The 14,512-nt window shown below is 47.8% G+C and overlaps 1 protein-coding gene across 1 annotated transcript; it reads left to right on the top strand.

Annotated features, from left to right (window-relative positions):
* Nucleotides 1–10,084: 10,084 nt before the first annotated feature.
* On the top strand, nt 10,085–11,077 carry LOC118706586 (olfactory receptor 10H2-like). The gene has a single exon (XM_036416005.1). The coding sequence runs from the start codon at nt 10,085–10,087 to the stop codon at nt 11,075–11,077; it is 993 nt and encodes a 330-aa protein (XP_036271898.1).
* The last annotated feature ends 3,435 nt before the right edge of the window (nt 11,078–14,512 follow it).

Here is a 14,512-nt window from a genome sequence, read left to right as displayed (position 1 = left end):
TATTTAGCCTACAATTAGGCTCCATTACTTTTATTTCTCTCCTCCATTGTGTCTGACCTGTATTGCTGGTCTCTTTCTAGACCACATGTGTCAAACACAAGGCCTGCGGGCCAAATCCGTCCCGCCAGGCCTTGCAATGTGGCCCGCACCGCGCTGTCATCACTGCACTCCGCTGCGTTTCCATCACAATGACAGTTTATGACTGTTCAGTAAACCATTCGGCCCGCGATTTAGGCTGGATTTTAGATTTTGGCCCCTTCTCTGATTGAGTTCGACACCCCTATTCTAGACCATGGGGGATGTGAACAATTCTGAAAGCGTTGATGTGTCACCACGTCTAGCGTTTGGGGTGGGAAGAGGCAGCAATAGAGGATGTTCATTCTGAGGATCAGACAGACATCTTTAGCATCCCAGTATCCTTTCCTGACATCTCCTGAGGGGAGGAACCACCCTGGAAGAGATCATCCTGGAATCCAGTCCCGTTTCCCCAAAATGCCTTTACCCGGGACAGCCCAGCTTGACTTACCCAGCTTGGAATGGGGGAGGATTGATGACCAGAGCTCCTGGGAGTAGAGGGTGTCTAAACTGAGACTTGAAGGTAGAACAGGACTGCCTGGCCACAGTGGGTCAATGGTTGAGTGTCAACCTATGAAGCAGGAGGTTTCAGTTTGATTCCCGGTCAGGAGGTGGCCAATCAATGATTCTCTCTCATCATTGATGTTTCTATCTCTTTCTCCAGGGGGGAGGGGACTCTAAGACACAGCCCAAGGAGAAAGTGTCCTCCCAGACCCTGCTTCAGTATCTCCACTAGGAAGATGGTCCACTTCCTCCTGTGCTCCTCCTGTGGTCTAGTTCTGACCACAAGAAGGGGTATCTGTACCCAGCTCTGCCTCTCCCAAGATGGAGGGCTCCTTTAGGGCTAGGCTATGGCAGCGTTCTCTTTGGGTTCTCAGATCCATACCAAGTTCCTTAGCCGGGGCTCAGTGAAGATGTGACGGATGGATGACTGAAGGAGGGAAGGAGGAGGAGGAAAGAAGGGAAAAATGAAGGCAGGAAGGAAGGAAGGAAGGAAGGAAGGAAGGAAGGAAGGAAGGAAGGCTGGCTCCTGGGAGACAGCTGTGGGAACCCACCCCTGGGATGTCGCCCGCAGAGATAAAACTCCCTCCCCACCCACTGCTGCCCCCCTCTCAGGCCAGGCTCCTGGCAGGTGTCCCCCAGAGAACAAGGCAAGCAGTGCTTCTGTTTCCAGGGCCCTTTCCCAGGAACAGGTGACAAGGGCTGCAGGAGCTGGGAGGGAGAGGGAGAGGGCATTCAGACTATGAAGAGGAGAACGGAGAGGAGCAGAGTAAGGACCTGGCTGAGGGATGGATGTGAGGAGTGAGGTAGGGTGGAGAGGGGAGTCTGCAGCCCCAGCATCCAGCCCCAGCTGGGTGAGCCAGTCTGGGCTCCTGTTCCACTTAGGGTCCCTCACAGAGCCCATCTGTGGCTGCCTCCCTCCTCCTCAGCAGCCATGCTCACCGGGTCCAGTCCCAGGCAGGAAGTGGTCTTTGGGCCGGACAGAGAGGGAGAGGGTGGTTTTGAGCCAGAAGGGTCACATTGGGTGTGACACATGCATGTGTGCTTGTGTGTGTCGCCTGTGTGTGCTTCTGAAGACACCAAGTGTGTCTATGTCTGTGTGTGTGTGTGTGTCTGTGTGTGTGTGTGTCTGAGTCTGTGTCTCTGTATGTGTCTGAGTCTGTGTCTCTGTGTGTGTCTGTGTGTTCCTGTGTCTGTGTGTGTGTGTGAGTCTATGTCTCTATGTGTGTCTGTGTGTGTCTGTGTCTGTGACTGTGTCTGTGTCTGTGACTGTGACTGTGTCTGTGTCTGTGTCTGTATCTGAGTCTGTGTCTCTGTGTGTGTCTGTGTGTGTGTCTGAGTCTGTGTGTGTGTCTGTGTCTGTATGTGTGTGTGTGCCTGTATATGTGTGTATGTCTGTGTCTGTATCTGAGTCTGTGTCTCTATGTGTGTCTGTGTGTGTCTGTGTCTGTGACTGTGTCTGTGTCTGTGACTGTGACTGTGTCTGTGTCTGTGTCTGTATCTGAGTCTGTGTGTGTGTGTGTGTGTGATTCTTTGTGTATGTCTGTGTCTGTATGTGTGTGTGTGTGTGTGTGTCTGTGTCTGTGTGTATGTCTGTGTCTGTATCTGAGTCTGTGTCTATGTCTGTCTGTGTCTGTGTAGTTGCGTGTGCCTGGATTTGTTTCTTTTCACTGCTGTAGCTAAGTGCTACAAACCAGTGGCTTAAAAGACCAGACATTTATCCCCTCACAGTTCTGGAGGCTGGAAGTGCAAAACGAAGGTGTCGGCAGGGCCATGCTCCCTCTGAAGGTGCTGGGGTGGGGGGAGGATCCTTCCTTATTTCTTGAAGCTCCTGGTGGTTCTTGGCATTCCTTGGTTTGTGGCTGCATCATTCCAGTCTGCCTCCATCTTCCCATGGCATTCCCTCTGTGTCCCCCTGCTGTTCCTATGACGACACCAGCCATTGGATCAAGAGCTTACCCTAATCCAGTGTGATCTCATCTCTATCCTTACGTTATTCCATCTGCAAAGACCCTGCTTCCAAGTTGAGGTTCCAAAACCTATGCACCTGAACTGGTGCTAAGCTCTGTCCACTTCTGTGAGTGCAGGGCATACATTGGGGGAGGGGGGATTTAATTCAAAACACCACAGTACCCTTGCTGTGTGTCCCTGGCCTCTCCCAATCCCAGACAAGCTGCAGGCAGCTGGGCTGCATGCAGGGGATGCATGCAGGGAGAGTGTCTGCTCCTGGCTCCGTGTTTCCTGGGCGCCACTGTTACTGTGTATTTCAGAACCGATGAACTGAGACGGCGTTCCGCTCTGTCCACTGATATGAGCCCAGGCGTGGGCTATGGCCAGACGCACATGCAGAGGGCGCTGAGTGGGTTGAGTCGTGTCCCTTGAGGAGGAAGGGCACAGGGACAGAATTTGGGAGCCTGGCTTGGGGCTCTGGCTGGGAGCCTGGAGCTGGGATGAGGGCGCCGGCCCGTCTCCTCCCTGAAGCCCAGCCTGTGCGGGTGCCTTGGAGCGCCCTCCTGAGCGTCCTGCAGAGGGGCTGTCCCAGGAGGAGCAGCACAGGACAGAGCCAGAGGGGACAGGAAGCCGGGAGGGCCCTTTTGTGTATGTTTGTCACATTTGGATATTCAGGGGCTAGTACCCTGGAGCCCGTTTGTAGCCAGAAGAGAGCAGGAGGGGGGCTGACCCAGGGATCGAGGGCTGGGGTCCAAAGGGCATCCGCAGAGTCAGAGGAAGGATTAGCCTGGAACTGGGGCTGAAACCCTGCACTGGCACGGCGCCAAATGTGTCACCTGATGGGGAAGGGTGAGTGACAGCCAGCCCAGCAGTGACCATCACAGAGGACAGCGATGGAGGGAGCATGTCCCGAGAACATCCTGTGATGAGCACTTGGTGTCCAGGCCCCACAGAGAACCTGCGAGGGCCGTTCTCTGGTTGTCCCAGCACTCGGTCAGGGCCGGGATTTGAACCCTGGGTCTGCATGACTCACCACCCGGGTGTGTCTCAGAGAACAGAATAGATTCTAGAAGCAGGAGGAGGAGGAGAGGAAGGACAATGGGCAGGCACTGCTCCAGGAGACAGGGCTGGGGCCATGGCGCAGAGGGGACTGTTTGAGGGACCTCATCCTGACAATGGAGCCAAATTGTCCATTTTCCAAGTAGGATTCGGGGTGGTAGTGGCTCTGAGGGGCCAATCTTAGAGCAGTGGTGGCAAACTCATTGGTCAACAGAGCCAAATACCAACAGTACACGATTTCTTCTGAGAGCCAAATTTCTTAAACTTAAACTATATATTGTAGGTAGGTGCACTGTTATTAACTTAATTGAGGGTACTCCTAAGCTGGCCTTTGCTAAAAACTCAAGGGGCCAAAGAGCCCCAGTTTGCCGACCACTGTTCTAGGGGGAAATGGAAGGGGACTGTGTAATATTGGGGAGTGAGCCTTGTCTGAGTGTATTTGAAAACTTGTCATCAAATATATATATATATGGTATCCATGATGGGTATATGTATGTAATATGTATGTATCACTGATTGGGAATATATATATATATATATATATATATATATATATATATTATATTCCCCATTTTTGTTGGACTTAAACTTAGGAGCTTTGAGTACATCATGATTTTCACGAGGATCTTGTTCTATTTATTCCCATTTGTCACTATGTCCCACTCCTTTCCCCACCCCCAGCAGGCAGTGCTTTTTATTTGTGTGTCCTTTCACTTGTGTGAATTCTTATAAAATGTATGTTCTGCATAGACATGTTCTGACAGTGGTGCGTTATACGGTGCTGGAGGTCTCCTGTTTTCCCTAATTTTTAACCCAGTGCTATGTTTGTAGGAACCCTCCATATTGCTATGTCAGTCTTGTTTATTTCCCCTAAATGTTGTTTAGGGCTCAGGGAGCACCTCCACCAGATTTTAGTTCTCTACTCCCACAGACAGCGGGGTCTCCCAGACTGCCCCCCACTCTCTTGCCAGCACAGACATGCTGAGATGAACGTTCCTGCCCGTGCCCCCTCTCTGGCCTATGCATTTCATTCGGAGGGAGACTCAGGAGCAGTGTTCGGGGACGTAGGGTAAGTGCTCCCTTCAGTTGGCCAGGAGCCCCAGGCACCTGCTAGAATGACTGAAGTTCACTCATCTTCACATCTGGGCTGACACACAGCAGCATCCACCTTTCTCAAAGGGGTAAAGGGTGCCACCCTGCGGGTTTAAATTGCATTCCTCTAACTGCCAGTGAGCAACGGCAGGTCTTAGTTTCCTGCCTACCCATTCCGTTTCCTCTTCTGCACTTTGCCTGTGCCTGCCCCTTCCCACTTCCTGTTGTAATTCCAGCCTTTTTTTCTCATTGGTGTGCAGACATTCCTTATATTCTAGGTATGAATCTCCTGTCAGTGTTTATTGAGGTATATGTCATAAACAAAAGCCTGCACATATTTAATGTATACATTTTGATGAGTTTAGACATATGCCTACACTTGTGATACCATCACCACAATCAAGGTCCTCAAACAAGTTTGTTTTTTTTAAATTTTTTTTATATATATATGTGTGCGTGTGTGTGTGTGTGTGTGTGTGTGTGTGTGTGTGTGTGTTTTAAATTTAAGGGAAAGGGATAGAGTTAGAAACATAAATGAGTAGAAACATCGATCGGCTGCCTCCTGCACACCTCCTACTGGGGATGTGCCCACAACCAAGGTACATGCCCTTGACCGGAATCGAACCTGGGACCTTTCAGTCCTCAGGCCAATGCTCTATCCACTGAGCCAAACCAGTTAGGCACCAATAGGTTTCTTGCAGCCCTTTACTTTTCTGTGTGTGAGAACACTAAACCTAAGGTCTGCCCTCTTAACAAGTTGTGATAATTGAAATAGATTTGACATATATCCGTGTAAATTTGAAGTGGATATGTTAATTTAATCCATTTACTTTTTGTAATATGATTGCCATTGTCGCGATAGCACCTTTATGACATCACATGATTTCATTTCTTTTTTTTGTGTGTGTGTGGCGGAAATAAGTAAAATCTCTTATCAAGTTTGATGATTGTAATACAACATTGTGGTCTATATTCCTAACACGTTTTTAAGTGCCCATCATCGTATTGTTAATGACGGGCTCTGTGGTGTATAGCAGATCTCTAGGACTTACTCAATGTCACAAATATCTGCTTGCCCTCTGTCATCTGTTAACTTTGTCCATGATGCTGATATGATTTATAATTTTGATGTAATGAAATTAACCTTTTTCATTTATGATTTGTGTTTCTTATTTCTTTTTAAAGAACTCATTTCCTGTTCCTGGATCACAAAATTTCCACTATATTTTCTTTTATCTTATTATTCAAGCTGGTTATGAATCCAGCTTGGTCCTCTCTTTGTACAGGGTACTAATTGAAAGCCCAATTTTTGTTTTTATCTACATAGAGATATACTCTTCTCTACAGCATCTCCTGAGCAATTTGTCATTTTCTGATTTGTCTGTGGTGTGAACCTAACCATTTCTGAGCCGCTCCATATCTGAAGTCTCCATTCTGAACGGCTGCTCTGTATGTCTCCCATTGCAATAAACCTCCACTGCTTTATTTCCAAGAGGTTTGTAGAATTCTCAGAAGGCAATTTCCCCCACCTCCTTTTACTCTCCATGCCAAGGTTGACTTAGTTATTCATGGATCATTATCTTTTCATAGAAATTTTAGAATATGTTTATTATTTTTCTCAAAAAAAAAAATCCAACTGAACTTTTTAAAGAATATTACATTGAATGTATAGATTAAATTTGGGGAGAATTAATGCCTTTATGATATTATCTTTCCATTTCATCCATTTATTTATATTATCTGCTGTGTTTTCTACTAATTAGAGGTTTAATTGTTCTCTGTGGAGGTCTTGTGTGTACTTATTTAAATTAATTGTACATACTTGATAGATTTGGTGCTACTTTGGATGGTACCTTGTTTTTCTAAATTATTTTTCTCTTTAATTTTAAGATTACAAAAAGTTGCAAAAACAGGAAATTTTTGTGCTTTCCTTATTCAAATTCCTGAAATGCCAGCATCTTACAGAAGCCCCGTGCAAGGATCAGAGCCAGAAAATTGACACTGGCATAATACTACATAGCAAAGTACAGATCTTACGAGAATTTCCCCAGTTTTCCCACTGATGTTCTTTTTCTATTCCAGGGCAAACCCATTTCATTTAGTCATTTCAACTTTTCATTACCATTCAGTTCTTAGTATTTCTTCATTTCCTGTGTAGCCCAAAGATTAGTGAGTAATATTTTATTATACCACTGTCAAAAGTTCAACCTAATATTTGTGCTCCAATATACAGGAACTTTCAGGTACTCTGTTCATATTAATTTCCAAATGTACTGCAGTGTGGTCAGGCTACCTGGGTCTTTGCAATATTGGCACTTGGAAATTTACGTAAGCCTCCTTTTTACCTCACACAAGGTCCTTTTTGGTGACAATTCCATGTTCTTACTATGTTGTTGTTTTTTTGTCTGTGTGTGTGTGTGTATGTGTGTGTGTGTGTTTGGTTTAGTGAATAAGTGCAAGTGCATATTTTTGTATTTGTATATGTTAAATATACATATGTAGGCATATACATACATTAGATATTTTATTAATGTATTTACGCATAGCTCAGGTATTAAGTAAAATGACAGAATTAAGTTCAAAACAACAGTAATGACCAAAAAGATAAATGCATTAAATGCACCAGTTAAAAGAGAGATACAATGATAGGTTGCTACATTTTTTTTAATTGATTGATTGATTGATTGATTGATTTCAGAGAGGAAGGGAGAGAGAGGAACATCAATGATGACAGAGAATCATTGATCAGCTGACTTCTGCACACCCCCTACTGGGTATTAAGCCCGAAACCCAGGCATGTGCCCGTGATCAGAATCAAACCCAGGACCCTTCAGTCCACAGGCCGATCTCTATCCACTGCACCAAACCTGTTAGGGCGGTTGCTACATTTTAAGAGAATCCAATTCTGACTACGTATGCCTGCCCTCAATCTTAACTTCCCATTGTTCATTCTAGGTCTGTGGAAGGCCCCTTATGTGTTTGTCTTATGTAATCCTCATAAGAACCTTGTCAGGTAGGGGTTATTATGACCAAATTCCTTTAAGGCAGTGGTTGGCAAACTGCAGCTCCAGAGTCACAAACAGCTCTTTGGTCCCTTGAGTGTGTCTTTCACAAAATACCACAGCCTGGGTGAGTCTATTTTGAAGAAGTGGCGTTAGAAGAAGTTTAAGTTTAAAAGACTTGGCTCTCAAAAGAAATTTTAATCGTTGTACTGTTGATATTTGGCTCTGTTAACTAATGAGTTTGCCACCCACTGCTTTAAGGGATGAGAAAGCTAAGGATCAAATATTGAATAGATTAAGGAGTCAACCCAGTGTTGTTGAAGCACTGTGTGTTTTTAAAAAAAAAAAAAAAAAAAAAAAACTTCTCAAAAGCTTTTTAACTCATATGGATAACATGCAGAATTTTTGTAGGAAAAGAAAAAAGCTGGCACCTGATACTTAGCCTTGCCTACAGCAGTTCAGGCAGATTTGAGCACAGTGACCCCAGAATTTGCATTATCTTTTCAAAGGAGAACTCCAGCCAGTGCCAGATTTTTCCAACCCTATATTACAGATCCTACCAAATAGTGCAACCACTATTGGAAACAGGATGGAGGTTCCTCAAAAAAATTAAAAACTAGAACTGCCTGTCGAAACCGGTTTGGCTCAGCAGTAGAGTGTTGGTCTGCGGACTGAAAGGTCCCAGGTTCGATTCCGGTCAAGGGCATGTACATTGGTTGCGGGCACATCCCCGGTAGGGGGTGTGCAAGAGGCAGCTGGTCGATGTTTCTCTCTCATCGACGTTTCTAACTCTCTATCCCTCTCTCTTCCTCTCTGTAAGAAAAATCAATAAAATGTATTAAAACAAACAAACAAACAAAACCCAAACAAACAAAAAAACAAAAAACAAAACTAGAACTGCCTGATGGCCCAGGGGTTCCACTTCTGGGTACATAGCCAAAGAAACCCTGATGAAGCCGGGGCTGCGAGGGCCGGGCCCCTTGCATGAATTTCGTGCACCGGGCCTCTACTGCTAGAATAACTATGTGTGGTGCCTGATACTGGAAATATCAGGGGGAAGACTTGGTAAAGTATATGATTGTCTAACCACTATGCTATACACTTGAAACTAACACAGAATGTTGAATGTAAACTGAAATTTGAAAAATAATTTAAAAAACAATTGAGTCCTGGCTGGTTTGGCTCAGTGGGATAGAGCGTCGGCCTGTGAACTGAAGGGTCCCAGATTTAATTCCAGTCGAGGGCACATGACTGGGTTGCAGGCTCAATCTCCAGTAGGGGGCATGCAGGAGGCAGACAGTCAATGATTCTCTCTCATCATTGATGTTTCCATCTCCCTCTCTCTTCCTCCCTGAAATGAATTATATATATATATATATATATATATATATATATATATATATATATATATTTTTTTTTTTTTTTTAAACAATTGGGGGGGGGGGTGTGGAATCCCATTGCCTTGGTTGGGTGGCACCACAGTTGGTCTGAGCGTCATCCCATACACCAAAGGCTGCAGGCTCATTCTCAGTCAGGGCACATACCTAGGTTGCCTGTTCAATCCTTGGTACAGGAAGCAACCAATCTATGTTTCTCTCTCTCTTTTTCTTCCTCTCTTAAAAAATATCCTTGGGTGAGTATGTGTTTAAAATCCCATAATAATAATTTTTTAAAAGACTGAAGTGTTGCTTTCTTTTTTAAATTTCCATTCCATTTAAGAAAAATGATGAGGGGCAATGACAACCTCTAAAGTGGGGTCTCTGTGGCTGCAGAACCAGCTCAAGCAGCCACTGACCTGTTTCTAACCACCAGTAACACTTCTGAACCCTCAACTGCTCACCCCACCGAACCAAAGGGCCAGAACACGGGCAGAACCTAAGTGCTGGGATCCTTTAAGAGGGGATGGGCCCATTGTCCATGAAGACCTTGTGCTGAAACCCCTCAAATCTTGCCCCACAACCTGGATCGAGTAGATTGAATGTGAGCCTGGCCTCCTGTCTCCTCGATGGCCGAACTCACAAGTAAAAGCTCTTTCTCTTCTCAAAGCCAGTGCCGTAGTATTGGCTTCTATGCGCATCAGGTGGTGACCTCCTGTTCAGTAACAACTCCATCCGGATGGAACTGAATAGAGACCCTGAGTCGCTAACTATGGGATTTAAAAATAGTAGTAGTAATAATAATAATAAAATTATTATTTATTTGTTGAATTCCTACCTGCGGTAAGCATTTGAAATGCATGATCTTATTGAAACCTCCAGTGGCTCTGGGAAGCACAGGCCATTGCTACGAATGCTATTTTGCAGATAAACTAACCAGGCGGAGGAGCCCCTGGGGAAAGTCCTCCCAGGTAGAACTCCCGAGAGACCCTCCCCACTAACTTCCTCCCTCTACCCCATACACCAGGTATGACTGCCATGCTGGGGCCAAACCGCACCTTTGTGTCCGAATTCATCCTCCTCGGCTTCTCCACCTTCCCCCACCTCCAGCCTATGCTCTTCCTGCTGGTCCTGCTGATGTACCTGTTCACGCTGCTGGGCAACCTGCTCATCGTGACCACCGTCTGGGCTGAGCGCAGCCTCCACACGCCCATGCACCTCCTCCTGTGCGCCCTCTCCGCCTCCGAGGTCCTCTACACCTTCGCCATCGTCCCGCGCATGCTGGCCGACCTGCTGTCCGCCCGCCGCCCCATCGCCTTCCTGGCCTGCGCCAGCCAGATGTTCTTCTCCTTCACGTTCGGCTTCACCCACTCCTTCCTTCTCACGGTCATGGGCTACGACCGCTACGTGGCCATCGGCCACCCCCTGCGCTACCATGTGCTCATGAGCCCCCGTGGCTGCGCCTGCCTGGTGGCCTGGTCCTGGGCCGGCGGCTCGGTCATGGGGCTGGTGGTGACCACGGCAGTCTTCCGCCTCACCTTCTGTGGGCCCAACGAGGTCCACCACTTCTTCTGCCACGTGCCGCCTCTTGTGAAGTTGGCCTGCGGGGGCGACGTCTCCACGGTGGCCCTGGGCGTGGGCCTGGTGTGCATCACGGCCCTGCTGGGCTGCTGCCTGCTCATCCTCCTCTCCTACGCCTCCATCCTAGCCAGCATCCTGCGCATCCCCTCGGCTGAGGGCAGGCACAAGGCCTTCTCCACCTGCGCGTCCCACCTCACCGTGGTGGTCGTGCACTATGGCTTCGCCTCTGTGGTCTACCTCAAGTCCAAGGGCCCCCAGTCTCTGGAGGGGGACACCCTGATGGGCGTCACCTACACGGTCCTCACGCCCTTCCTCAGCCCCATCATCTTCAGCCTCAGGAACAAGGAGCTGAAGAGCGCCATGAAGAGGACCTTCCTCAGCGGGATTCTTCTCCAGGGCTCCCGTTGGGGCTGGTGTCACGGCGGGGAATGTGGCGGGTGAGGACCCTTCAGCCTCCCGTCTGTAAGATGTATATATTTATGCTTTATCGGTGGTGATTCCTATGTGTGAACTCTCCCTACCTCCGCCCGTAGCGAGTGCTCTGTGAATGCAAGATGCACTCCGTCCTCCCCAATCTGGTTGACTTCATTCCTCTTCCATTCACTGGGCAGTGGTCTGCAAACCACAGCTAGCGAGCCATATGTGGCTCTTTGGCCCCTTGAGTGTGGCTCTTCCACAAAATACCAGGTGTGGGCGCACACATACAGTGCAATTGAAATTTCTTGGCCCATGTGCAGAAGTCGGCTTTTGGCCTGGGTTAGTCTATTTTGAAGAAGTGGTGTTAGAATACTCAAGAGGCCAAAGAGCCACATGTGGCTTAAGAGCCACAGTTTGCCGACCACTGCACTGGGGTAATGACCTCTCTAATATTGACCTTATGTGTCAACTTATTCCTGTTTCCTGCGCCTGGTAGTGGCATGGAGGAGGGATGCCCACACCACCATGGTGGGGTCTATGCCTGCCCCTCAGTGGAATGAATGAGTCATATGGTAACTCTGTGTTTAATCATTTGAGACACTGGTGGACTGTTTTCCAAAGTGGCTGCACCATTTCACATCCCACCAGTGGCATAAAAGGATTCCAATTTCTCCACGTTCTCACCAACGCTAAGTTATCCTTTTTATTGTAGCTACTCTAGGAGTAACTTATTGTGGGGTTGATTTGCATTTTTCTGATGTCTCATGATCAGTAGAGTCTTAAATGCTTAACACATATCAGTTCTTCTATTTCACAAGGGAGGCCAAGTTGGTTCAGTTTTGAGAAATGAGAACACTGAGATATAAAGAGATTAAGTCTGGCCCTAACTGGTTTGGCTCAGTGGATAGAGCATTGGCCTGTGGACTGAAGGGTCCCAGGTTTGATTCCAGACAAGGGCATGGCCAATAATTGAAGCCACCCTCAGCTTACCTGGTGATGGAAAATAGGAATAAATGGCAAAAGGTCGGTGCAAACAGCCAGGGTTTGGGGGTACTGAGCCTCCACACCACAGCCCAACCCCTCTGCCCACTAGTGTCCACCAGAACCTCCACAACCCCCAGAGACGCTGTCCTCCTTTACCTCCATTATTTAGCATCCACTTTCTGAAGTCCCATTCCCCCAATCCCCCCCCACCCCACCCCCGTCCACCTCCCTAGCTGTTTGTTATTCCTGCCTAATGGTCCCCTCTGTGCTCCATTCTTCTGTTTCCCCCAAGGCAGGGCCAGAGCCCAGAGAGGTGATTAAGGACCCGAACAGAGCATGGGTGCTGATGGGGAGATCTCCTGACTTCAGGGTCCCTACCTGTGCTAATTATAGACACTTCCCCATGTTCCGTGTCCCGTGTCCCATGTTTCGTGTTCCAGTGTGAAGTGTTGGAGGCAAGGGCCAGCTTGAGAGGTGCAGCTGCTGCCTTCACTACTCCCGTTCTGCCCTTCCGAAGTGTCCGCCCCACTCCCTTGCTTGTGGATGAAAGTCCGGTCTCCTCCTCGAGGATGTTTCACCCCCGCCCTCCGCCCTCCGCTGTCCCCAGACCAGCTGCCTCTGTTCGACAGCCAGAGGGACCTCTGTGGAGGGGAAATGTAAGAGGTCACCCCTCTGCTTGTAGCCTTGGGATACAGCCCAGACCCTCATGTGGTCCCCTTCGTGCTGCACCCCCGACTCTATCCCCCAGCCCTCTCCGCTCTCCGGCCCCACGGGCCCCCCGGCCGTTCCTGCAATAAACCAGGCACGCGTGGACCTCAGGAGCTTTGTACCTGCTGCTGCTTCTACCTGAGCACCTGCTCCTACGCATCCTTAGGTCCCACCTTAGGTAGCACCTGCTCAGGAAAGCCTTCCCTGATTTCCCCATTCTGAGTCACCATCTCTACCATCAGACCTGATAGCAACTCCTTTTTTTTCTTCACAGCTTTTTATCACAGTTTATCATATAGTCACTAGCGTGATTAGTGATTTCATAGCCACATCTTCCCCTCTCACATGACAGCCACTGAGGTCAGTGGTCATGTCTAATTAGTTCAACATGGTATCCTCCCAGGGGTGTTTATAAAAGTGCCTGTTTCCTGAGTGAATACAGTGTCAGTTTTGAGCTGTTGACATTGGGGCTGGCTCCTCCTTGGTGGTACAGTCTGTTCTGTGCACTCTAAGATGCTGAGCAACATCTCTGGCCTTGACCCACTAGATCACATGTGTCAAACACAAGGCCCGCGGGCCAAATCCGTCTCACCAGGCCTTGCAATGTGGCCCGCACCGCGCTGTCATCACTGCACTCCGCTGCATTTCCATCACAATGACAGTTTATGACTGTTCAGTAAACCATTCGGCCCGCGATTTAGGCTGGATTTTAGATTTTGGCCCCTTCTCTGATTGAGTTCGACACCCCTACACTAGATAGTATAGCACATTTCTCTCTCCTGCAGTTTGAACAGAAATAAAAATGTCTTCAGAAATGTCCACGTGTGCTCTGGGCAGGGGGAGCACTGGAGAGAACCCCTGGAATAGAGGAACGAGGGAAGGCCTGGCCGGTGCATCCCAAGCTACAGCAGTTCATGTGTCCCCATCTCGAGAGCACTGATATTTGTGTGTATCCTTCCACCCAGCACCACCAAAACTTTCAAAGACAGGGACCAGCAGCAAGCCCATCGCTGTAGCCCAGAACTAGCACAGGATTTGAGACACAGAGGCCCACATATTAAATAGATCAGAAAAGCTGGCATTGATCGAGTGTTTACCCTGTGCCAGCCACTGTCAATTGCCCTGCAGAGAGGATGCTATTTAATCCTCAGAACTGTCCTAAGACGTGGAGACACACCCTAACCGGTTTGGCAGAGTGGATAGAGCATTGGCCTGCAGACTGAAGGGTCCCAGGTTCACTTCCGGTCAAGGGCATGTACATTAGTTGTGGGCACATCCCTGGTGGAGAGTGTGTAGGAGGCAGCTGATCGATGTTTCTAACTCTCTATCTCTCTCCCTTCCTTTCTGTAAAAAATAAATAAAATATATTTATTAAAAAAAAAAAAAAAGAAAAGAAGTGGAGACAATATTATTTAACCCATTTTCATGATGGGAAACTGAAGCTGAAAAATGAATGTGATTTAACCAAGGCCACTTTGCTTCATCACTTAACCACTTTCTATCCCTATCTACAATTCAGAGCATCTCTCTCTCTCTCTCTCTCTCTCTCTCTCTCTCTCTCTCTCTCTCTCAAAAATTTATCTTTATTGTTGAACGTATTACAGATGCCCTCTTCCTTCCCCAATTGACCCCCTCATCTCCCTTACTCCCTTCCCCTCCCCCAGAGCATCTCTCTATCTTTTGAGAGAGAAAGGACTCCTTTGCATCTGCTGTGACCATGGTGTTGAGTCCTGGGGACCATAGAGAGCTGGCTATTCCTGGAGAAGG

Source organism: Pipistrellus kuhlii, unplaced genomic scaffold (genome assembly GCF_014108245.1).
Source record: "Pipistrellus kuhlii isolate mPipKuh1 unplaced genomic scaffold, mPipKuh1.p scaffold_m20_p_52, whole genome shotgun sequence".
NCBI classification, from domain to species: Eukaryota; Metazoa; Chordata; class Mammalia; order Chiroptera; family Vespertilionidae; genus Pipistrellus; species Pipistrellus kuhlii.
The sequence above is the reverse complement of the archived record's forward strand: the minus strand, read 5'-3'. Positions and strand labels throughout refer to the sequence as shown.